Source organism: Nymphalis io, chromosome 24 (assembly GCF_905147045.1).
Source record: "Nymphalis io chromosome 24, ilAglIoxx1.1, whole genome shotgun sequence".
NCBI classification, from domain to species: domain Eukaryota; kingdom Metazoa; phylum Arthropoda; class Insecta; order Lepidoptera; family Nymphalidae; genus Nymphalis; species Nymphalis io.
Window position 1 is genome coordinate 8,331,343 of NC_065911.1, and position 27,848 is coordinate 8,359,190.

General features: G+C 33.0%; 2 protein-coding genes across 2 annotated transcripts in view; both read right to left on the minus strand.

The window, feature by feature from the left end:
- Positions 1-16,883, minus strand: part of LOC126777821 (NACHT and WD repeat domain-containing protein 2) — a 42,216-nt gene extending 25,333 nt beyond the window's left edge. Inside the window, exons 1-5 of the mRNA XM_050501001.1 lie at positions 16,781-16,883; positions 12,311-12,399; positions 3,759-3,904; positions 1,929-2,103; positions 341-485 (exon numbers count right to left, since the gene is read on the minus strand). Coding sequence (XP_050356958.1) covers positions 341-485; positions 1,929-2,103; positions 3,759-3,904; positions 12,311-12,399; positions 16,781-16,883 — 658 coding nt within the window. The remainder of the gene's footprint in view (positions 1-340; positions 486-1,928; positions 2,104-3,758; positions 3,905-12,310; positions 12,400-16,780) is intronic.
- The window catches only part of LOC126777850 (solute carrier family 12 member 9), a 272,805-nt gene that overhangs the window by 9,515 nt on the left and 235,442 nt on the right, over positions 1-27,848 (minus strand). The gene's annotated exons all lie outside the window — the stretch shown is intronic.

Genomic DNA, 27,848 nt, shown 5'->3' on the forward strand with positions numbered 1-27,848 from the left:
GATTAGGGTCCAACAGTTATCAACCGTTACACAGCGATATAATAACTATTTGGAATGTATATCAATATTAATAAACTAGGACAGATAAAATCTTCACAATTGTGGATAGTGTTTTTCCATACCTACAGTACGTCATAAATAAATCGTGATTTCAAAATACAATTGAATAGAAGAATAATTTAAACTTTATTAGAATTAAGTATTCGCTTAATGAATTCAAAGTCGCACTCCTCCCTGATTCTTCCTTAATTGAGAAAAGTTTCGTAATAATTAGGAATTCTTAATTTAAAGTTATAATTCTAAAAAGTACATCATTTTTAATCGAAGAGGTTAAACTTACCTGACATAAAATAATTATGCATAGTGTCTTTGTCAATTTTGCCCGTATTATAAAGTTGTAATGAAGATTTCCGAAATAATTTCTGCATCTTAGTTAATGTGTCCCACCATATTGCTTGATCCTCCGCTTGGAGTTTTGGAACTCTCTTAAAGATAAAAATAAATGTTTTTTTTTTTGGTTTAATATATTTTTTTGTGGACAATGGTATATTTGGTACGTCTTTGTATACAAAAGATAAAATAATGAGTTTAAATTTCATAATATGTGGTTTACGACAAACCAGCAAATATTTATCTGCATGTAAAATAGTATAAAACATCTAGGCAGTATATAAGTAGGTTTAAATAACAAGTAAGACGGTATAAAAGTAAATAGCCAATAAATTTCCACTGCTCCTCTCCCTCAGCTCCCTATCTAGGACAAGGTTTAATATCAAACAAAACATGTCAGGGTATAATTTCAGACAAAACTGACAACAATGATTAGCGCTTACAGTAGCAATAACCACTCAGGTGGCGCATTTGTGTCTAAATAAAAATAAAAAATAACAAAAATCATGAAAACAAAGCCACAAACAGCAGCACGAATTAATTTAAATAAATTTAAAGAATCTTTCCGAACTCCATTAATTTGGAAAACCTTCAATACTTAAGGCGAATCGAGTAAAGTTTGATTTAAGGTTGTTCTTGTTTCAAGCAAGTTAACAGTTAACTTTATCAATTGCTCATTGAATGGCTGATTTATTTATACACAGGATTCTATTTAATTAGAACTTTATCTCGCAAATAAACTTCCTTCGGTTTCTGATTATTTTATAATTCTATTGTTCTGTTTTATTCCTTGTTAAGCTTATTATCTGATTATTAAAATAATTAATCGACTGATTTATATATTTTGTTTTACGTGGTAATAAATTCTACATTTTAATTAGTAACTTTTGCATAAACTACTAAGGTACCAGGAGTGCTGTTCTGTGAGAACTCACTAAATACATACCCGTAAAATGTTGACAACCAACTTATGGTGTTTACTTTGATGTGTGTATTCGTGAAATGCTATAATTACTATGGTCAACGTCGCATGTCACTTTCAGACATTTCACGACCGTTTTCTGTAATGAGTTTCGAGTTTGTTCTTGCAGAATAGCCCTACATAAGTTTTGGTACAGCGCTATTCTACAAGAACTCGCTTCGTGTCTCATTCAAGAAATGTTGAAAAACGACTTACAGAGATGTGCTATTTCGATATGCGTATCTTTTAATTGTTACATTATAGAAATCGATGTCACATATCGCTTCTTTATATTTCAAATTAGTGTTCTGCGGTGAGTTTCAAGTTTATTCTTAGAGAATAGCATTACAGCACATAAGCTGTTAAATGCGAATAAATAACTATATTTCAAAGTGTAAGAATATGTATGATATTTTTATCTCTTCATATATTTTTATATATAATCTTTTTTTCTATCGTTATATACCTTTCTATTTATTCTGAAGTTAAGCAGTTCCTTGTGTAATAATTCAAAATTACCTTTGTACATTTAAAACTTAATAGTATTTACCTTACCATTACTTAATGAATCACTTACCTTATTATTGAAATTGACAAGTATAGATGATATGGGCTGCAATACTGATACTGGGGGTACTGCATTCGAATCCTTCTTGTACCAGGTGTCCAATAGGATGACGTCAACACCACCAGCTGCCAATTCATCCCTAAGCATTTGAAGCTCTGAAGATAATACGTATGTTGGTATTGGCCTAGAATATAACAAATTTTATTTATCGGGCAAGTAGTAAATTGTCACCACCGCGCATAGATATTCACCGTGTAAGAAAAATTAACTATCTCTTAATGCGGCACTATCTTTAGGAACTAAGACGCTATGTCCCTTGTTCTTGTAGTTATTTTTATTTATTTATTTAATAACTTTTGACCACTTTCTTAGTAGGAATAAAAGGCGAACTTAATGCCTAAAGGCATTCTCTACCAGTCAACCTTTAGGTTAAGCAGCAATCCGTGAAGGCGGTAATTAATAACCAAATATATACTTACATACAAATACAGTTATATTGTTACACTGGCTCATTCGCCTTTTAAACCGCAACACAACAATACTAATTATTGCTCTTTGATGTGAGAATTATTCTCTTGAAAAATTGTATATTCTATATATATCATTGCTACAACTTTAAATAATAAATACTCATAATTAGCCCTTTTAGATTTGAGCTCGCTTATCTAAGTGTACTATTCAAATTTGATCAGATTTGGAGAAATACTGTGGATTATGATGGTCCTGCCAGCTTCGGCTACGGTGACCAATCTTAAGAGATACTCACTTCCAATTTTCAGACTTCGAACAAAGTGTCTTAAGACAGAAAAACCCAATAACTTTTTATTGGCTCAACCCGGTACTTGAACCAAAGATCTTGTGATCTACAGCCTTTTATCTATTCAGGTATTCAAACTGTACATTGTATAACATTAAGATACAACCAATTTACAAAAATAATCATTTCGTTTTGATATGATATGATGTATATACTATGATAATAAAATATGTATGATATAAATAAGGCATATTTGAATATAAGATTATAAAATTTATGATAAAAAAGCGATTTAGCGATGCTATTCCGCTTTAAGAAAATCCTAATGGCTTTTTGTAAAAAAATATAGCAACAGCCTGTTAATCTCATACTACTATGCAAAGTCCTCCGTTGATGAGGAACAAGTTTGGAGCATATTCTACCACTCTGTTCTAATGCACGTTAGTTGGATACAGGTGACAAATTTCCATCCATAGACGTTTCACGATGTTTTCCTTCACGAGAATATTTTAAGCTCTATCTTGAAGCGCTTTGTCTTTGTAATTAAGCTATCTATTGAACTGCCAATCGTGAATTTTAATGCTAAAAGCTTAAATTCCGCCCGTTATGTAAACTTTATCTTCGATGCATATTCATTGTGGATTGAAACTCGATAGTTTTAAGGAACTGACTATTGTCATTTTAATATTGTTTTTAAAACTAATTGCTAAAGGAAAATTGTACAGTATGATTATGGGCAGAACATTCTTCCCGGCTGTTCTGACCGTCGTCTGCATGTGCCGGATGAAAATTTTCACATGTTCCAATAACCCACTTTGGAGCAACGTGGTGAGTATGTAAAATGAGAAGTGGCTTTAACCCAGCAGTCGGTGGCTGTTACAAGTTTATATATTTATTTAGTATTTATTAGTATCTTTTATTATACATGTATAAAGTATATTTGAATTATGTTATCACTTAATTACTCACCCGCGAAATGTTGACAATCGATTTACGGTGATATACATCATACATAGTACATTATAATTTAATTGAATACAGCAGACTTATTGTATCATATCAAAGTTATAATTGATACTTACCTATAACCATATTTCTGTCCTAGAAAAACAACGAAATTCGGTCCCATAGACAAACGCTGACAGTTCTTTATCTCGCGCATACACAGTTCTGTGGTCATGTGATCATCCGTCGCTTCATCTCTTACTCCCCATCTCATGTCTACTACCTAAAAATGACGTCAGAGTATATTACATTTATTAATATAGTATTAGTACTATATAAAAATTTCATAGTTTTTCTTTCAATGTTAGTGAAGTAATTGAGTGGGAAAATGAAATGGATAATTTTTTTCTTATGGTGTTAGGCAGGCAGACTGACAATGGAGCCACCTGATATTAAGTGACCTTATACTTTGTCATTTTAAGAAAAATAAACCGATCCGTTCAACGCCAATGCGTCACATACCTCGAGAACTAATATGTTATGTCCCTTGTTGAGTTACACTGGCTTAGTAACCCTTTAAAACAGAACACAACAATATTCAATATTGCTCTATGTTGGTAGAATATATGATCAATGATGTTTTCTTCCTAGACCCACCACCAAGTATGTATGATAAATACGTTACACTTATATATGTCGCTTACACATATAATCTGCGATATTAAACACACACATATTACATACAAAAGATAGCTGTTGTCCATTTGAACAATGACTACACATTATTATATTATGGCCCATAAAACATGTGAGTTTTAACCGAATATCCCAGAAAAGAACCATAATATTTTTAAGTATTTAATTTGTGTTTATAACTCATCTCGTGCTCAGCAGTGAATGAAAAAATTGTGAGGAATTCTGCATCGTCCTCAAAAAGGGAATTAAGGCTTAGCCCAGCTGTGGGACATTTACATCATATCTGTGAAGCTATTCTGTAAGACAACAAAACTCACCACAGATTATATAATAAAGGACCAACAATTGACTTTTTAATTTTCAGAGGTTTTTTGTGACCAAATACAATTTTTAATTAATTTAATTTTAGTTTTGAATGAATAATTGCAAGTTTGTCGAGTGCTAGTATCTGTTATTTCCCTGACCCACTTACGCTTCACACTAGAACACAATACTGCAGTGCTAATCTGTAAGAACTCACTTTATTACTCACCCGTGAAATGTTCACAACCTACTTATGGTAATATACTATTTTGATGCGTGTATTCTTGAAATGTTATACTTATTATGGTCAATATCGCATATCACCCAATGACATCTTACGACCTTTTTTGCCATGAGTTTCGAGTTAGTCCTACAGAATAGCCCTACTGTTTTTCGTTGGTGGAATTATTTGGATTATACATATGTTGGCTTTTACCAAGCCAGTATTGTTTAGTAGTATAAACATACGAGCGAATTTCAAGTATTTCATTGGTCATACCTAAATAATATTGGTTTAGTATAACCAGTTCACATTCATTGTTTAATTATCCGCACTGTGTTTTCTATTACAATACTGAACTATTCTTAATCAGAACGGAGTATAATTCTTGTAAACACTTCGAGGTTTTGCAACAGTGAAAGCTATGGTGGAGCGATATCTGAGTAAGGGCTGGTTATAAATTAATGGCAATTAGTCCTGCTGTGTACGAAGAGATGATGAACCAGTGAAGTTACAGGTACAAGAGACCATTTGATCATCCCTTTGTTGGTGATTTATGGTGTGATTAATTTGTTACATTGTCAGTATATATTTAAAGTCGTGACCAATTTTGGTATACTCATTTGCTCGCCTTGGTATATGTATTAAGTATATACATGATGATCATTGTGTTCTCCTGACCGATTTCGGCAACGGCGTCCTGTCTCAAGAGATAAGTCAACCGCGCAAGACATATTACAGCGGTATTTACAAGGTATATTTTTTCACTAATCAAGTAAATTCATTTTGCATCAGAAATATTTTGCGTCCAAATAATATTAATTTTAATAAAGAAATATATTAAGGAATGATAAATAATTAATTATTTTTAACTGAGTAATATAGCTCGTTAATAGCTTCTGAACTCGGACATCTGTTCCACGGCCCTTACAAAAACCAACAATTCTCAGTTGCAGGTTTATTTCTGTCGACGGAAGCTTGCCCACGTGTTATATTCAACGTACTATTCGAACTCGGCTATGAAACAAATTCCTGTACTCATACTATATATAAATAGAATATTTCAACACCGTTTAAAGTACAAACGATAAACATTTTTTTTTAATTTATAGTACTTGGTAGGGCTCTGTTCTTGCTCGTCTGGGTAGGTACCACCCACTCATCAGATATTCTACTGCCAAACAGTATTACTTAGTACTGTTGTATTCCGGTTAACAGGGTAAGCAAGCCAGTGTAACTACAGGTACAAGGGACGTAACATCTTAGTTTCCAAGGTTGGTGACGCATTGATAATAAAGGAAGGTTATTTTTTCTTACAGTGCCAATGCCTATAAGTAGCGGAGAGTTCTTACTAGCAGTAGAACCAATTATTATTACCCGTCCGCTTAACTATTTAATAAAAATAATAAATATAATAAATAAGAAGTAAGTTTTATGTATACTATCTACATCTATATCTATGCTTACTCTAATAAAGAGGAAATGTTTGTTTGTTTATGACACTGTGAAATTATTGATACGATTTTAATATATCTTTCTCCATTAGAAAGCTACTTTATATAGAAATGACATAGGATTTTTTTTATTAAAGTAAAATAATATTTCAGCCTGATGGTATATGGCAAGCAAGGCTGAAGAAAAAGCGCTTTGAACCGCTTTATCCGCGTGCGCGTAATTATATGTAATCTTACGTACGGGTTACAAAATGAATTACACATGGGTGAAGAAGCAAGCACAGCTATGATATATATATATATATACTTAATGAAAGTTGGCTTCGAGTTTCATTTTAGGGTTTATCGTCTATTATACTAGTGGTCGAAATAAGACAATAATTATTGAAATCATCAAAAATCTTAGTACTGAAATATCTTAGTAATACTAGATAAAGTAGCTTTTTATTTTGAAAGAATTATTTAAATCGGTTTTTTTTTATATGTCCGGGATGGCAAATGACTCTACTCCACCTGATGGTAAGTGGTAGTAGAGTCCAAACGCGACGACGGCCAGTACTAGACGGCCAGGCCAAGAATGTTCTGTACTAGCCGTCACCGCCTTGCCGGCCCGCAAGATGCCTCTTCACGCCTCGTTTGAAGGAACCCGGGTTGTAAGAGGAGGGGAACACGTGAGCTGGTAAGGAATTCCATTTTTTGGTAGTGCGACAAAGAAAGGAGTTGCCAAATTTCTTTGTGCGCGGAGCAGGAAGCAGGAGCAGGAAGCAGGAATTAGAGAGAATAATTCCTCAGAGCACTCGTGTTGTGTGGTTTCAGCTTATGATCACAAGCAAACAAATATTTCCTCTTTATATTATTAGTATAGAAATACTCGTAGATGTTATAGCAATGATTGATGAAACCTTCCAAGTAATACGTTTTGCTTTCATCAATTCTATGGAAAACATTTAAAGGATTAATGGCGTTATGGGATTCCAAAAAACGTCCTTTGTTCGTTTCGTATCCGCGGCTTTAAAATCTCTTTGCATTTACTTGGAAAAATCTCCGGATTTAGAGGGGGATTATTATGATAGGAAATCAAAGGAAATTTAAGGACAAGCTTGCTGTGAAATAAATAACTATTTTCCTATATACATTTTTAATCATAAATACGAACAACTAAAATTAAAACAAAAAATAAAAATTTCTATTTGTTTTGTAAGATAGTTTTAGAAATATTATTCGTAAAGTTTTAAACATGAAGATTTTAGGGGTTACGCGAAGTGTGTTATTAAGCGTACACCGTATGTCTGTCAGTCAGTCAGTGTATTTTTAGAACTGTAATAGCTGGCCGGGTGGAATTATTTACAGAATAGGGTCGTAACTAGGGTGTAATTAGAGCTCTATCATAACATAAATATTTGTATATATTGTATATATTTTATTTTTTCAATATTTTAATTTTTATTAAAATATTGTATTTATTTTACCTAATCTAATCGATTTATAAAATAAATTACGGTTATCGAATCGACATTAATTGTTTCGACATTTATTGTCTGTGCGGTTTGAGAGATGGCAGCACTATGATGTTCGGGTCCTTTTGATCGTTCAGCAGGAGCCGGTCGCTCACCGACTACTGTCATTTTTAAACGATTAAATATATTCTTTTTTTGTAAGTATATTCGTTGAATATAGTGGATCGTTGGCATTGAATATATTGTTAATATATTTCGTATATTGGTTTTTATTATTATATAGTATATTTATATAGTTATATAGTATTGGTTTCGTATATTCGTTTCAGATTATATAGAAAATTATACTAACGGAGGGTTACCTACCTCATCCACTTTGTAAAACTTATTTGAGAGGTTCGGGTTACCAAACCGTAAGTAAAACACGTTGTATTCGTTTAGTCGAGGCATATTATTTGTTATTTAAGTAGTATTTAATCGATTATTCTTTGATTTAATTCCAGTCTTTGTATCAAAACCGTGCAACGTGCAAATACTAAAAAATATAAGTCATATATTGCCTTATTTCTACATGTTTAAACACTCCTGAGGTGAGTTGATGCATAAATTACATTCACTAATCATTATACCACGTGGTTCAGTATTTATTTCTATCAATTTCTTCATATTTTATTCAAAAACTGAATATAGACTTTGTCAATGTACTAGGTGACCTGGGTCGAATCCTAATGTGATTCGAATTGCTTAAAAGCTTTGTTTCATTAATTTAGATATAGTTCTTGCTTTCTAATATTATTTTAATATTATTTTACAAAGTAATATAATATTGTTCAATGGACTCAACCGAGAAATTGTTGCTGATTTGGAGCTGTTGGAGGCTGCTGTTTTGTGGAGGAGAGGCTGCTTGTCCGGTGGCCTGCTGTTGCTGCTGGTGCTATTTGTTGCTTCGCACTGCTTTTATTTATTTGCTCACTCATTGTGACAATGCGTTCAGGGTTTGCACTATCCTGCTTATCTATTTAAATTTATCATTTAATTTTAACCGATGCCAACTCACTTACAGCTAACTCACTTGTAATATTTTATTGTATTAATATTAACTTAATTGACCAGATACTGTCAACAGCCCACCCCCTGATATTTTATGTTGTAAATTTTATAATCTTTATGACGAGTTTTATTAATGTAACGGTCTTGGTGGAACGAACCCCGTACACACGAGAATACCGTGACAATATACATATAAATAAAGCTGTTTTTTATGACTGTCTCTTTGGTTAAGTGGCATAGAATAAGGCAGATTCCGAGGTCCTGGGTTCAAACTTTGTGTGTCTACTAAAAAGACTCCAATTTTCTGTTAGTAAATTTATAGTAACGACTTGGGAGTCTATAAATTTGTAGTATTTAGTAAAGCTACGTGCTTCGGAAACTACGTAGTTGACCGCTCCGTAAATAAAACTTATAGAAAAGAAAAGATTGCGACTATGATATTTCGTGCGCAATTCATAGCTTCCACTTGGAATGATCACGGTGTCATCAGTCAGGGGAACATCATTATCGAAAATAACCAGCCATACCACAGTTTTGGTTTTTGTAATAAGTGGTCACCATCCATAGACATAGTTAACACACCACCAATCATGGGAATTAAGATGTTACATTCCTTGTGTCTATAAATCCACTGGCCCTCACCTCTCAAACTGCCGTTTGGCAATAGAATCTGTTATAAGTGCGTGGTACATAACACCCTATAACCAAGTAAGTAAAAATCTTTTTTTAAAAATGATCATATATTTTATTTTAATATTAAATAAAATATATGATATATATAAATTATATAGACATATTTCAAGTTTCACTTTATTCATCTTCTCCTTAAGAAGGATCTCGAAACTGGAAAGCGGAATATATAAATTTTTATAGTATCGGTTGAAATAATAATCGTTCGAATACGAAGAAAAACGATACATTTGTAAAAACAAATATTTCTTAGTATGTTACGTAAGTTTTTATAAATCAAACGCTATATTCGTTACGCAACTTTAGTCAAAGTAAATTTTTGGATAAACAAAATTATCCTCGCTCAGCGTAAATTAATACATATAATATTTATGTACATAAATTACAATAGCTACGCCATAGCAAGAACAACTTTTAACACATTTCTTCCGTCTAATACCATAGAGAGTATTTAGTAAAAGATACTTTTTCCGAGCTAGAAAAATTGGTGGTGAAATTTGATTAATTTGTGACGTATTTTTGATTGATTTTGGCAAAGATGGCCATTCTTAAACTTCCATGTCGCCCAGCCAGGACATATAGTATGCAACGAGGAGTGCGCTCTCTCTTCCCTCACTCTCATAATCCAATGGGACAGCAAATCCGAAACGACGGAAAAAAATCAGGTCCAGTACCGGCGTAACGTACTATGGAGTATAAAAATTGCCACTTTCAGACTGAGTTGCCAATGAGATATTCTCGATAGAGAAATCGAATGACATTTTGCTAGCCTGGCACAGGGTTTACATCAAGGACCTCAGGATCTGTGGGATATATACATGGAACAAAGTGCTACCACAATGAAATAGAACTGTGATTGCACTGTTCTTTTATAATAATATTATGATTTTCTCGCATTAATATTAATAATAATAATAACAATATCCTGGGACATTTTTCACACACGGCCATCTGATCCCAAATTAATTTTGTACAAAGTTTGTGCTATGGAAACCAGACAACTGATATACTAAATATACTATTTATATTTTGTAAATAACTTATATAGATAATTACACCCAGACTCAGGACAAAAAGACATGTTCATGCACACAAATGTCTATCCTAGGTGGGAATCGAACCCACAACCTTCGGCGTGAAAGGCAAGTATCTACCAACCACGCCAACCGGCTTGTCGTATATTTTATTGTACATTATACTTTTATATTATCTAATTTAAATTTTTCATAATCAAAATTGTAATCATGTACATGTGTGTACCTTAGTAGTAAGTTATAACTGTACAAACATTTCTGTAACGCTTTTGATTACAAGTGAATAAGTAAAATAAAAAAAAATACAACCGGTCTAAACGTTTAAGTGTGTTTGGGTAACTTATCCCAAAGAAAAATGTTATAAACATTAGATTTTATTACTGACTCGCCTCGTCTGCGCGCAGATAACAATAAATAGATTTACAGAGCGTGGCGAACTTTTCTTCATCGTTTAATCTTTATTTTTTTAAGTATACTGGCAATACTCGTTTTAAGGAATTACCAATATTCCAAACTAAACAGATTTATAAATAATTATGATGAGTAATTATATTTTCTATAATATTCTCCAAATTAGATTATATACTCCATTAATGTTAAGAACTCTTGGTTTGACATTGACTGTAGTTAAAAATGGACTGAAAAATATTGTTCTGTTCATAAAATAACTAATCCTTACTCGTTAATCGATATGTCTATTGGTGAAAGCAAAATGAAAATTCCCGCTGCAGCTTCAGAGATTAGCGCGAACACGTATGAGTACATAAAGGCGACAAGGGATTTGATTCATAATTCAAAACATCGCTAGATTTTTAATGTCGTGTAGTTTTTGTATGTAGTCGTACTCTATTCGACTGCCAAAGTTATTCTTTTTTTTACATATTGAATCATCAAATAAAATAACTGTTATTTTTTAGTAAACTTAGTGTCTAACCGCGTAAAAAAAACGTTTTCTATAAAATTTTATTTAATGATATGGAATTTAATGTGATATCGATTTTGAATGGCAACGTTTTTATAAGTAACGTTTGTCAACGAAACGTTTGTAACAAAAAATTTTAAGTAAAATTAGGTTTTGAATTCTGTCACGTACTGTGTGCTTTTTTGTTGTTTTTTTCATCAAGTATTGCGATTCAACGGTATTTGAACATACCTACACTCTCGTCACTTCAAAATGCTTTGACAATTAAGCTATACGTTCAAGAGTCTGCAGTGGCGTTTGTGACGCTGTATGCTGTTACGAACATTGTAATTTGTACATATATATCTATATACTAGTAAATTACAAACATTTTTTTTGTTTTGCCTAACTGAAAAACTATTTAACCAATGCAAATAAAAATTATACTAGAAAGCGCATTTTGGAAAAGGTTTTAGCATATAATATTATCATATAAGTAACTGCGCTTCGCAGTTTTAATTTATACTATTTACGTGACAAGCATTTGTTTCGTGTTCGGAAGTTATTCACACAAATTGAGCGTATATGAAAATTCAAAGTCGCTTGTCCAGGTCTTACCCACAACTTTTTTTTTTTCGAGTTGTGTAATACTGTTGGCCTTACTGGCCTCTACAGCGTCACCGGGCGGGATGGGCGAGTTGAACTCAGCTGGATGTTGGGAGCCACACAGGGCTCAAGAGAGGCGGACGTCCTAAGGGTGCCTCCTGTGAGGCCGGACCTCGGCTTAGGACTCCGTTGAAATCGGGAGGGGAACTTACCCACAACGTATAAAATAACACGTTCTAATTACAAGTCTATCTTAATTCTCAAAATATTTAACATACCTGAAATTCCAAACCATGTTTTTCTCGACAATAGTCCTTTATTCTGGGATAACATTTTGCCATTAACGTGTTTCTTTCCATCGTAGTATCTAGAATCATAGAATAATAATTAGTTGTCATTAAATTACGCTGAAAAGTCATCTCCTTTACTAATGAAGAGTATATAACGCAGAATCACATAACACTTTTAGTGGAGGCATATCAACTTTCTATGGAAGAATTCCGATCCTTCACAGACTCGAAACTCACCACAGAATACGATACCGAAATGTCGGAAAGTGATATGCGACACTGACTTTAATAATTATAACATTTAAAGGATACACGTATTAAAATAGCGCGTCAGTGTAATTTGGGTTGCGACATTTCACTAATATAGAGATAGAGATATGAAGTTAATATGTTTAATTAATTGTTCCTGTAGTAACGCCGGCTCACTCTTCAAACCGGAACATAACAATACTAAGCATTGCTGATTTGCAGGAAAAATATCCAATGAATGTGTGGTATCTAACCAGACGCGCTTGCACAAAGCCCTACCACACAGTTCAATTATATTGCAACTGAATTAAAAAACTAATCCACACAATCGTTTCAGTGGAAATTTTTGCACATCCTGATGCGTTAATTTCGGTAGTTAATTTATATTGATATAATAATACTGCAAGCTTTATATTACGTGTTAAACTTTCTAAGTCTTACTTGATTGAAAAAATATATACTTTTAAATATATTTCAAACATATTAATTAAGAAAACAATTCCACACAACTGACATAGCTGAAATTTTTGCTCACCCTGGTGCCAGTGAGAATATAATGAAGTGTATGACGTCGTCGGTGTCGTCATACGATTTAAAAGCACCCTATTGGCGCCAGACTGGCGGGCTTGGCTCAAGCCTGGCACGGTGCACTTGTTGTATTCCGGTATTGGCTTATACAAGACACTCATGACTTCATCACAATGAATTTATTATTAAATTGATAATATATAACTGTTTGTTTTTATGATATATGAAAGAAATAATTCTTTCCTCGGAAAGTGGTGATGGGGGTGGATTTTTATTGACAGTCAATAAGTAGAATAAGTGTATTTTTTAGGTTGAATAAAGATTTTGACTTTGACTTGAGTTTTTCCGTCCATCTGTCACTTTTTAGGCGGGTAGTAAGCTTTTGTAGACACACATATTAAACACAAGAAACTTCAGTGCTTGCCTGAGTTTTGAACGCTCAATCATTGGTTAAGAATCACGCTTTCTAACAACTGGGCCATCTTCGGCCCTACATTGAATACATTATTACTTTGAATCATTTTTTTTTTTCAAAATTACCGCCAAGCAAAAGCTTGTCTATAAAAAAAAAATATTTTAATATTACTCTTTTAATAGCGTTACCGCAAGTTTTATTTCAGTAAAACATGAATTTATAAGCCGGCAGCTACATAAATTATGTGAAGGTAGGGCAACACTGTGCTTACTTGTATACGATGTGTATGCTTATGTTATATTATGTAGTACAAGTCGCTTCGTAACAATCAACCATGTCTTGTCACGCAATTTATAAGTAAGTAATACTCGGAAGTGATACTTGGAAACTCGACTTGATTAAATTAAAAAAATTGGTCTGGGTGCAATTTTGTTCAATTACATTATCGCGGTATAACAATATTTGTTTTTCCTTCATATTAGTATTGCTTTGTTAAATTCGTTAGCTAATTTAATTAGCTATGACAATACTGTAATTAATATTATGAGTAACACAACTTTCTTACTTCTATGCTAATTTTAAAATAGTCGAAAATAACGGTTTTGCCTAAATATAAAGTAAAAAAAAAAGTTGCGTATCGGGTGATTCTAGTTAAATAATGCTATTCTTTTGAATGTCAAAACAATAATGTCAGAAAGAGATATATCAGTATTTACTTGAACATTTTAATTATTTTTCTATTTATAGTATTTTATGTAACTAGTTCAGAATTGTTGAAAGTTGGTATAAAATGCTAAGCCTAATTCACCACTGTCGTCCAATTAGACTTTTATAGTAAATAGTAGATACCAGGTGGTATGTGTATGTATATATATACATTTACATAATATACATTTTACAACTGGCTAGGATGTCTGACAAAGCCGAAATTGGACAAGTGGTATCATTATGCAATGTATATAAATTGAAGTTTTTTCTTAGGTAGTATGGTAAGCCCTTTTAATAAGCGTACAGCCAATGGTAGCAGTGGGGAGAATAGCCCAAGGGATCGAACCTGTGACTTCGTTATCGTTAGGTGGTATACCATTGCACTATTGACGCTAATTGTCACTAATATCCAACTACTATGCAAATGCTCAATTCCTCTCAAGTAGATTTAGGATCGTATTCCACCACGCTGTTCCATTTCAGATTGGTAGAGGTGTGATGGAGCTTTGTTGGTTTCATCGTGATGTTTTGTATGACGACCGGCGGTGTAATGATAAGTACAACTTACAGTACAGTAACAGCCTGTTAATGTTCCACTGCTGGGCTAAGGCCTCCTCTCCCTTTTTGAGGAGAAGGTTTGGATTTATTCCACCACGCTGCTCCAATGCGGGTTGGTAGAATACACATGTGGTAGAATTTTAATGAAATTAGACACATGCAGGTTTCCTCACGATGTTTTCCTTTACCGTAAAACACGAGATGAATTATAATCACAAATTAAGCACATGGAAATTCAGTGGTGCTTGCCCGGATTTGAACCCACGATCATCGGTTAAGATTCACGCATTCTGGTTAAGCCAAGCACTTTTATTATATATATAAGCATTGGGGTTGTTTTAAACTGCGCTTTTGCGTTTCGTTGAGTTGTTTTTACATTTTTTAATGTCATATAATACGAAATTGCTATTTAGCATGTTATATTTAATGTAAATAAATATGATTATGTAGGTATACAAATAGTTATCTTTTGGCTCATAAACAAAATAGTTAACCAAACGCAAACAGTTGATGCCATTGCGGTGATCCGCATTCTATCTGCATTTGGCGCAGGATATTAAAAGTTTTTTTTTGTAATATTGTGTTTCATTAATACCGATTTATAAATTTGTATAAAAATATTTTTAAAATATTCATGCTTTCAAAAAATTATTTTATTTGTTTATCGGATGAGAGTAACTAATAAATTTCTTTCCGTTTTGTTCGGTTTGGTATTTAATTAATTTATAACTATATTACTCCATGCGCAATAATGTTCTATATAAACTTTAAATCACGTTATTATATGGTGCAAGATCCAAAAAGTAATAGTAATGTATTAAAATTTCACGAAACGTCCGTTATATTTCAAATAAAAGTGTTCTAAATTTGAAATATAAACGAATCCTGTAACATATGTTTTAATTAAGACACTTCTATGGAAAAAAGATTTGCTTTTACACATTTTTACCTGAGGAAAAATGGCTAGCATCCAAATTCATTACGTATGCGGACGTTTGCCAAGAAACTCCATATTTTTGTCGACCAACAAAAACTTATTCATCGAATTAATTAAATCAAAAATATTGAAGCAAATGAATTGTAGCTTGTATTGCTACAAAGATAAGATCTATTTTGTAACTGTAAGAATATTAATTGTTATTGTGTCCAGCATTGCGAATTAAATAGTTAAAAAAAAGTACAATATAGTTACTATTTTGGAGATAAAATTCTAGTAAGTAATTTTATGCAATCCTTCTTGCTTGTGTATGAACCCGGTTACACGTCCATTGCGTGGATGTACTCGCGCAAATATGTGCATTCGTCGTCGGCATCTGGATGGCGTAGTTTTAAAAAAATGAACTAGACAAAGATGACTGACTCATACTTAGAAATTTTTCGTGGTATATTTCGGCGCGAATTGTTGAACGTATTCGCTAACTCTAGATCACTTCTTGATAATTATTGTATAATCATCACTTTAAGTGTTTAACTTTACCGTTAATTGGCGTTATTTTAAATGGTTGATAAGAAGATAACGGGCAACATAATTACAGCGCTGCTTAAGTCGTTGGCAGTTAATGTTATTTATCCCAGAGGCAAAGTTTTAGCCTTTTAATCGTCCATAGATATGTTTTATTCACCAACTTTATATGTTACGTAATCCTAACTAATACTGTAAATGTAAAGGTGAGTTTGTATGTTACAGTTTTCTATAAATATTAGCTCGATAGACGTCAGGTGTACGGAAAAGGACGCTGAGATTAACACCTTTTAAACCCCCCCCCCCACTTCCTCACACTAATGGAGGGTAGTAATAAATCTAAATTATAATTTTTATTTCTTTATCTTTTAGTGTGTCAGTAATTTTTTTTGTAACTAATTAATTTAAACGTGTCTCTAGATTACTTGTGTACACACTTGTACACTTTTACTTCTTTAACTTCTTGTACGCTATTAGTTTTTGATATAGGATGGAATTTCAGCTACAAAGGCTTCGAAAGCCTGATTATTAAGCTTACCTGTAAAAGTTGAACTGGTGAAAATCCTCACAATCTTGGAGCTGACTGGTGGAAGAGACTTCAGTGAGCCACCGAAAATCAAGTCGACTGTACGGTCATCCATCTTGGTTTTTTGAATCTGTTGAAATATATATAAAGCATTTTGTATGATTTAAGAAGAAATACATAATTCATTGAAGAAGACGTCAAAAAATAAATACATCGTTCATCATTTTTTTTATGTTATAGGCTGGCGGACGAGCAAATGTGTCACCTGATGGTAAGTGGTCACCACCGCCCATAGACATTGGCGAGATGAGCAATAATAAAACCTCGAAGAAATCTTTTTGTGTTATTTAGCCCATTTATTGAGAAAAGTTATGGAATATATTACATAATAAATATAATGCCCGAAGAACCATTTCTACTCGTGTGAAGTTAGGCTGTCGCTGTAAATATTTGGATTAATTTTAACTCTTAAGCGTTATTTAATTAAAATTTTACCGTCAATTCGCGTTATCAATTAGTGCAATGCGAAACTTTATCGAGCCCTTGAAACATCGAGATAGCTGAAAACCGGGTCGTAATAAATTCGTTCAAACTTTATCTATGCTTTAAACACTTCAACGCTAGTTTTGACGTAGTTATTTCCTTCATATCTGATATTGCTAAACATAATATATATAAGTTACCATTTACAGTAACTTAAAACAAAAACTCACGTTACGGAAAAACGCCTCGACTCGTCAATAAATATTGCAAAGCGCAAAAAATTATTTTTTTTTATTTGTTTATTTTATTTATTTTGAATAATTTATACAATACATACGATAGTAATTATAATATTAGACTGTGTCGTAGCTACTAACACCCTCCAATTCGACAGCACATTTATTTATTATTTGGTCAATGCAAACATAAAATAGAATATAAACAATTTTAAATACTATACATAATATTATAATTGAAATCGTCGCACATAATAAACGTTCAAAATTTGTCAGCTTAAAATAGCATTTTTTTATTTTATAGCGTAGGTACTTTATATTGACAAAATAATGCGACAATCTCAATGATAACTTCTCTGACAAATTACAACAATGTGATCACTTATCTTTTACCATTTCTTAATCGTGAGTTATTCTTCTATCTAATATTCTTTATATATCAAAATTTGTATGGGATCTTTGAAATTAATAGACCTTCACCGTTTGAAAAAATACCATAAAAGTTAGCACATGTACGTATTATTTCAGTTTAGGTTTATATACTACTAACAAACCGTTCCGACTTCACACCGGTAGAATAATAATAATGTCCTCCAGACCGAAGACGGCCACGGCCAATCTAAGGAGGGGTTAGAAAACTGCGCAGGACATATTCATTTGCACAAGTGTATACGCAAACACAGGTGCACTCTCTATTCTCTTGCTCTCATAATCCGATGGGACGGCAATCCGACACGACCGTAAAGAATTCAAGCGCAGGACCAACGGCTTTACGTGCTTTCCGAGGTACGGGAGTGTACACATTTCCAACTTCCAGACTCCAGGCTGCTATTGAGAATTTTCGACAGTAACTCACTAGACCAACGAGGCAGAATAATGGCCTATATAAATAATTATACATATGTATGTAAATTAAATACGCGGCATACGTCAATAAAGCACCCAATCGACATCTTTAACATTTTTTTTTTTTTTATAGAATAGGAAGGTGGACGAGCATATGGGCAACCTGATGGTAAGTGGTCACCAAACGCCCTTAGACATTGGCATTCTAAGAAATGTCAACCATCGCTTATAGCCAATGCGCCACCAACCTTGGGAACTAAGATTTTATGTCCCTTGTGCCTGTAATTACACTGGCTCACTCACCCTTCAAACCGGAACACAACAATATCAAGTATTGCTGTTTTGCGGTAGAATATCTGATGAGTGGGTGGTACCTACCCAGACGAGCTTGCACAAAGCTCTACCACCGGTAATTATGGTCATATTTCAGCTAATTTTTAAAAAACATTAATTATACACTTAAACCTTCCTTATAAATCGTTTCGTCTATTAGTGAAACCGTATCAAAAACCATTCGGTAGTTTTTGAGTTTATCGCGTTCGTACAGACAGACAGACGCGGGGGCTTTGTTTTATAATACGCAGTGATTAACTTTAGTAACTTGCCGCTAAATACATCACATCAAATTTTATAACGTTCAAATTTATAAACAATTGTATTATATGAATACAGGCACTCTACTTTAATATACCTTGTAGTATGGATGCAGCGTATAATTTCTACAACGTTTAAATTGGTATATACTTACATATATACTAGCCGAATAACGTCTGTCGGATTTAGCTGGTAATATCATAATTCTCGTATCCATTATGACTGTAACACGCGAAGGTTTAATAGATATTTGTAACAGATAGGATTTTCGGTTGACCACGCCAGATAGCTATTGTCTATAAATTTGATAACGCAAGCTTTTAGTGTAATAGCGCCGCGCCGCGGCTTATAGTTGTTTGGGTAATGTATATTGTTACTTAATTAAATTTTTGATTTTGTTGAGATCGATTTATACGATGTTGCTTTTGTTATAACTAGGGACTGATGCTAAGGCAGCAGAGCCCGAAGACACGGGTTTAAATCCCAATGAAAAAAATACGGATTTTCCTGTCGAGAAATTCTCGGCAACAGCCCGAATTCTGGTAGTTGGCAACGTAATGCCTAGTAGTAAATCCGATGGTCCTGCCCCAGATTTGACGTCCCGATGGATTATGAGCATATGAGTTGTGCATTATAATAAGTTCTTTGCAGACGGTTAGTCTCCCTAGAGAATTGCCATTATTGAAATTGGTCAGGAAGACATTAATATAATGAAATGCTTGAGTTATTGGATTACCATGAAAGATATATCAAATTAAATGAAGATGCTTTTTAATAATAATAATATCCTGGGGCATTATTCACTATGATTATCGCGAAAGGTACGTTGGCAAAAATGAATTTACGGTTGCAGTAACCCAATAAGTTAGAGTCGAACTTGCAAACTACATACCATTTGACAGCTCCTATATCGTTGAGCTGTTGGTTCTTGTTTTTAAATGTACTACTGCTGGGCTAGAACCTCGTCTCCCTTTGAGGAGGAAGGTTACTCAACCTTGTTGCTTCAGTACTGGTTGGTGGGTACTCACGATGTTTTCTTTCGCACGAGATGAATTATAAACATAAATTAAGCACATAACAACTCTGTGGTACTTGTCTTGTTTTGAATTCGTAATCATCAGCTATGATTCATGCTTTGTGAACTACTAGGCCATGTCGGCTTTTGTTTTATTCCGTATATTTCAAATATAACGTCAAAGTTACGTAATGAAGGAAATGTGAAGAAAGAGATTTTTACGAAGAACATTAAAACTTTTGTTAACATTTTTATATTTCGAAAGATTTTACGCTTAAGTAATCGTGAATAATGTATTTATTTTTATTAAAATGATAAAGATTTGTCTGTGTGTATATATAATCTGTTATATATATATATATATATATATATATATATATATATATATATATATATATATATATATATATAATATTAAAGATAATATTATAGATATATATATATAATATTATATATATATATATAACAGATTATATAAATATAAAAAAAAGCTTTATATATAATTTCCAAATATTCGGTACAAATAAATATGGTATACCAAAACTATTTAAGTCATTTAGACTAGTCGAATTTAAGTATTGAAAAAAAAGGTTTAACATGATTTGAAAGAGAATACCGTTGGCATTTTCGAAAAGAAACAAACAATATATATATATCACGTCAAAATTTCTGCGAAAAATCAATAAAATGCGCGGACAAAGCGACAGCGCTGTCAAAGCGGTTAGGTTCTATTTATACTTCAACTAACAATTCCAGACCGCTTCCCTGAGTTGTATTAAACTTTATACTAAATTGTTTTGTTTATAAAACAATACATGAAAAACAAAGCAGTGCATAACCTCGATACCATACCATTTGGATATGATTAACAAATATACAAAGTTATTAGTAAATAATACTTGATTAATACTAATATAATAAACGCGAAAATTTGAAGATGGATGAATCTTTGTCACTCTTTCACGCAAAAATTGATGAACGGATTTGAATGAAATTTAGAACAGAAATAGCTTATACCCTAAATTAATATATAAGTGACCAAACACCTACCCCTCCCTTCACACGTGGCCTTAGCGGGCGGATGTTAGAATATCTAAATGTGTTTCGCTACCTTGTAAATGACTAATATTATAAAACAAGTTTGTAAGTTTTGACGTTTTTCACTTTGATTGGTGTAACTATTCTTTTACAATACTTTTATTGTATCGTTAGATAGACTGAAAAATGAAGCATCTAATGGTAAGTGGTCACCACGCGTATATTGGTTTTGTATGAAATATAAACCATCTATTAGATCGCCAATGCGCTGCCTACCTGGTAATTAACACAGGCTACAGTACCCTTTAAACAGTAACACAAAAATAGTACCTTAGAAGTGCTGCTTGACGGTAGAATACATGATGAGTATTTTTCATATCAATATTTGAAATATGATACTTTAAAATTTACACTGAAAGTAGTATAAATTAAAACAGCTGAGAAAATATTACTAGCACAGATAATGAAGAAAGTATGAATATCCCTCTAAAAATAATTGAAAAAAGTTACTAATTATTATTTTTATGGCAAAGATGAAAATAAAGAAAATAAAAAAATAGCATATTAACAATAAACTCGGGTAACATAACAAACAAACAATACACATTAATATCTAAAGCATAAAATTGTCCTTGATATACTATGAAAGCGATCTTATAAAACTTTAATTGGTGCAAGAGAAAGCACTAGAAAGCACCGCGAGTGTAAACGAGATGGAAAATCCGATAACTTTAAATCCATAAACTACACAAGACGCCTCACCTGCCCTAGTTTGTAGCGCCTTAAGCTTCAATCAATACATTGCACCATTCAAAATGTTAAGGTCATCATCGATTTTCTTGGAACGAATAAAACTTTGATAATAATTATATATTGAATCTGTGGTTTTTATATTTAGCAAAAATAAAAGCGCGTTTTTTTTTAAATTTCGAATGCGTGCGGCCACCGTTCTTTATCCGATTGAACTGTGATAGTTTTGAAAAGCGAAGATATTTCAAAATTGTTATTTGGTTGCCAGGCAACGGTCTGATTTGAGCATTCTCTTCGTGGTTTTCTATGAAGTGCGGATTATATGATAAAGTTAAGTGCACACGATAAAAAATGTTCGATTTTTTATTATTAATTAACAGAATATAAAAAATAGGGTTTTGATTGAGAATTAAATCTGATTCGCACTGTTATGGATTGTGATAGAATTACGTTTTAAGTCGCTTATTAGCGTTAATTAATTAGTTTCATACGAAGGGCGCTGTGCAGGCCCATAGCGGTGGGTACCACGCACTTTTTAATTATTACACCAATAAACATCAATATTAAAAACCTCTGTATTAGGTTAAAAGGTGAATAAACCAAAATTGAAAAAATTGAAATTTTAGGTCCCATAGTAACTGTGAATGTTTAAACGTGGTGTTTTTATTATGCATAAATTCCATGTAATGTCATGGATAACCATATAATACCATATAATACATATAGTACCATATAATACAATTAAATTATATGCAATTAGTCTATATGTATACTTCTTAAAATATATATGTAAACAAGAACATGTTATGATTCTTATGTTAATATTTAATGAAAGCCATTCGAATGTCAACTTTCGTCCTACTGACATGATTTCAGAAAATACACCAAAATATTTAGGTCAGTTAAATTGTGTAATAATATTATAACTTGGTTGGAATTTATGCAAGTCCAACTGATCAGGTACTCACTCACACTCAGTCTATTGTTAAATAGCATTGAAGTAAAAGCTAGTGATAATTTAACAGAAAACTTCAGAAACTGACCATTAGACAGACATCTTTCCTATTATGTTGACATTTCAAGAAGAAAATCAATCACTTTACCTCTAAAGTGTAGAAGATAGAAGCATTACACTTACTCATAATAGCCTTAGTGTACTTGGTGATAGGGCTTTGTACTAGCTCGACTGCCAAACAGCAATATTTAGTATTGTTATGTTGCAGTTTAAGGGATGAGTCAGCGTAATTATAATACAAGGAACATCACATCTCAGTAACCAAGGTTGGTAGCGCATCAGCGATGTAAGGAATGGTTAATATTTCTGACAGAGCTATGGGTGGTAGTGACGAGTTACCAGTAGATGGCTCATTTTTTATTTATTTTTTATAGAATAGGAAGGCGGACGAGCGTATGGGCCACCTGGTATGTGGTCACCAACGCCCATAGACATTGGCATTGTAAGAAATGTTAACGCTTACATCACCAATGCGCCACCAACCTTGGGAACTAAGATGTTATGTCCCTTGTGCCTATAGTTATTTGTCAGTCCGCCTACTAAACTATCATATATTAAATATATGTACACCTTTCAAGTACGTGTGTTTGTATAAAGCGATATGATACGTGCATCGTTATAAAGATAAGCTTTAAATGGAATATTACGGAGTCATGTAGACTTTTATGGCCTGTTCTCGTGAATTTGTTCACGTGGATTTTGCACATTGATGTTTTTTTTTATTATTTAAAATTGGAACGCGGATGGGAAAATTGGCCAATGATGAAATACTACAGAAAATTCATACATTATAAACGAAAAAGTTTATAATAGTATCCATATTTCGTAATGGCCTCAAGTATCCCACAGCTGTATAGAAACCTTCTTTTTCTTTATAAGAAGTGTTAAATCAAATTAGATCATACAATAAATATATTTTTGTATTGATAATTATTAATACTATTAGTATTAAGTTTATATTATTTAATTTTGAGTTTTACTATTTTTTGTACAGTATTTTTTATAAAGGTTTCTTATTTTTAAACACCGTCGTAAAAAAAGAGGTATTGTTATTTTAACGTGTACATCGTGGCGGGCACCAATTGGATCCGGAAGACGGAGGACAGGGAGCTTTGGCGCACCTTGGGAGAGGCCTATGTTCAGCAGTGGACAACGATTGGCTGTTGATTGATTGATTGATTGATCTGTGTGTCTATCTGTAGCGTTGTAGCTCCCAAACGAATGGACTGATTTTGATGCGGTTTTTTTCTGTTTGAATCCTAATATGATTGAGATAGTTCTTATGTATAAAGTATGAACCTTCACACACAGTCGGCGTTCAGTCATGAGTTTAGAGAGTTTTCGAACGGAATCGACCCGTTTATCAATGAAATAAATTTAAAGCTCATATTAGTACAACGTTAGATGTATTAATAAATAAAGCATATTGTACTGTAGAAGATTATAGTATAATGATAGCTTGTGGTTTTTATTAGAATTTTGTACTGGGTGCTTTAATAATAACGGTGCATATGTTTGATGACAAAAGGGAACTACGAAATTTCACGCCGGTTCTTCTTGGAATCTACATTCGGAACTGGTAGTTTTTTTAAGTTAAATGTGTTTTTGTAAAATTGCGATTTAATAGTCCTTGTAAGTACTTGATACTTGAAGGACTGCGTCGTTTGTCTAGTGGCTTGATATAAGGCCGTAAAATCGGAGGTCCTGGGTTCAATTCCCAGGTCAGGCCAATAAAAAGTTATTGGGGTTTTCCGTCAGAAAATTCTCATTAGCAGCCCGGACTCTGGAAGTTGGAAGTGTGTACACTCCCGTGTCTCGGAAAGCATGTAAAGCCGTTGGTCCTGCACCTGAATCCCATCGGATTATGAGAGTTAGTGAATAGCGAGTGCACCTGTGCTTGCGTACACACTTATGCACTATAATATCTCCTGCGTAGTTGGCTAATCTCTCTTGAGATCGTCCGCCGTGGCCGAAATCGATGTGGAGGATATTATTATCAAGTATTTGACTAAAGTAAAAAGTAATATAATCAAAATATTATATTATTTCGCGTTAATTGACACTAAAAATTTATTTCAGATTAATTTTAGTTCAATCTTAATGGTCATTGGTTGATTGCAGTCGATGATGCGATAAGGGACCAATAAGTTCAGTATATCTGAAACTGGAAGTTAGTATTTGAATTTTCATATAATTTAATTGCGACAGTGCTTTGAATCCCTCGGGAATCACGTTCAGGGCTCTTTGCTTATACGTCTAAATGCGAAATCGTTTATATAATTAAATTAAATAAATTGTTGGGAACTTATACAAGTATTAGTTATTTTACTTAAATATATTAAATATATATTTTAATATATAAATAAAACGTATTACGGCCTCGAACATTTTGAATAAAATTTTTATTAACAATATATTAATTTCAACTCAAGTATAAACATTATAAGGTACAAATAAATATATGAGAATTATTTGCGATGTGGACTTTTAATAAATATTGTGTTTTTCAATAGGAACGTTCTAACTTTGACAGTGTATAACGGCCATCTTAGCAAAATGTAGCTGTCAAATTTGACAAGAATACTTATATGGTCTTGACATTTCACCATGGATTACTAAATGCTTTAACAGGGCGCTAAAATTGTAAAATCTATTCTAGCAAAATAAGTGCTCAGTTCGCCTAATGATCCGTGCGCTGCGTCCAATTTATGGTATTGTTTTATTATAATTCCAAAGTTTTCTCTATCTTAATGAAAACCGCTATTCAATATTCAGAACTTGTTTAAAAACTAGTACTATACGAATATGAGCATATAATTTGGTGGCTGGAATCATAGCAGTATTTCTTGTTGAATTCTGGTTCTCTGGTTGAAAAATCAACGGGACACAAGTGACGGGATGCTGTCACGTGTGGAGTCAAGACGTGATTAAGCTCCCAGTGTGTCAACTGCAACGGCACAATAATTTAGACACAAATAATTGCAGGTTCGCTTCAGCATTTTCCGTTTTAGCTCTCTAACTTAACTCTACTAGCTTGATATGACATGGGCTTAATGTGTAATCTAGCGTCCCACAAAAGGGCCAGTCAGCTACCAGGGAACCATTGTCACTCTATAAGGCGCCTTGTCACCATCACAACTAGTTCCAGAGGGCTTAATTAGAGCAGAAATCGCAAGCAAATATTCGTATTGTATTATTAAATTATAGCTATATAAAGGCATATGCTTAGACTACTGGGCGAACATTAGTATATATATATAGACATACGTATATTTTCACTGAATACATCAATTGGTGGACCAATAAAAATATTAAAATACCAGAATTAAAAAAAAAAACAATTATTTATTACACACTTTATTATACGTGCTGCAAATAACACAATTATGTTGAATATAATATCATCGTTTAAAAATATTTATACCACTAAACGATAATTATGTTTAAAAAAAATTACCAACTTTTCTTTCGTTATTTGTCATAAAAATCTCATTATAACGTCCAACATACAGTACAGTACAGTAACAGCCTGTAAATGTCCCACTGCTGGGCTAAGGCCTCCTCTCCCTTTTTTGAGGAGAAGGTTTGGAGCTTATTCCACCACGCTGCTCCAGTGCGGGTTGGTAGAATACACATGTGGCAGAATTTCGATGAAATTAGACACATGCAGGTTTCCTCACGATGTTTTCCTTCACCGAAAAGCACGAGATGAATTATAAACAGAAATTAAGCACATGTAAATTCAGAGGTGCTCGCCCGGGTTTGAACCCACGTTCATCGGTTAAGATTCACGCGTTCATACATATTAACCAACATACATATTAACAATATTATAGTTATATATATTATGATCACTTAGGGCTCATTAAGTGGTACTATAACATAAGTTACAGCCTGTAAATGTCAAAAACTAAGCAAAGGTCTCTTTTCCTCTTAAGATATTACTTATTAAGGTTAAGACCTCATTTCACTATTTTCAATTCGGATTGGTGGACATACATATATGACATAATTTTATCCAATAGATGCAGACCGCTATTTTAGCGATTAGGCAATGTGGTCCCTTAGCCGATGTTTTAAAATTCATTGTCAGTGAAATTGTTGAAGCCAAATTTCCATACGGCGATGCTATTCCGTCCTAAAAACAACATTGTTTTTTTTACTCTTAATAAGCCAGCGTTTGACCGTTCACTTGCCTGTTGTTAAGCATTGACACGGTCTAGGTATGTAGCACGCTTGCTTAGAAGAAACCTGTTTACTCTGGATTTGAAGACACCAACGTTGTACCTATAAGGAAATACAAATAATATAATTGCGTTGTGGTAGAAAAAAATATATTAAAGTCGCTGGCCCGACGAGGGTATATTGTTATTCGGCCATGCACATGCAGGATTCCTCGCGATATTATTCTCCAGCACAATTATAAGCACAAAAAAAGCAACGTTTCTTGCTAGAATATGTATCTGTAATCTGATTACTATACCGTATCCGTTTTCGTAAAATTCAATTCAATTAAACAAAATAAACATATGTCTGTACACGGCTTTATCTAGACGAACGGACACCGACTGGTACCATTTTAATTTAGATTTACCACTAAGCGTGTAATTCTAGTGAACTTTCCGAATAGATAAAGCTCAATTAAGTTATTTATTACGAATAAATTGTTATTGCAAGTGAGTTATTTAATATGATAAATTGTAGTTTAATACGACGTAAGGTTAAAGCAATTATTAATTGACTATACGTTTTCAGTTTAATTTGTTTCAGCTAATAAATAATAAGGATGTATTTTATTTTGTTGTTTTTATATTGTAACGAAATATAAATAGTAACAGTCTGTAGAAGTCTCACTCCTGGGATTCCCTCTTGAGGAGAAGGCTTGTAACTTATAGCACCACGCCGCTTCAATAATGATCGGTTGATATATATATCATACGACACATGTACGATTATGTTTAGTTTATTAAGCCCGATTTGAACACATACTTTTCAAGTTTCTGTGTTCCTAGCCACTGCTCGGACTAGCCTCGGCTATATTTTTATCAAACCGTTTTCATTATTTATTTTACTAATACAATGAAGCTGAAGAGTTCATTTGTT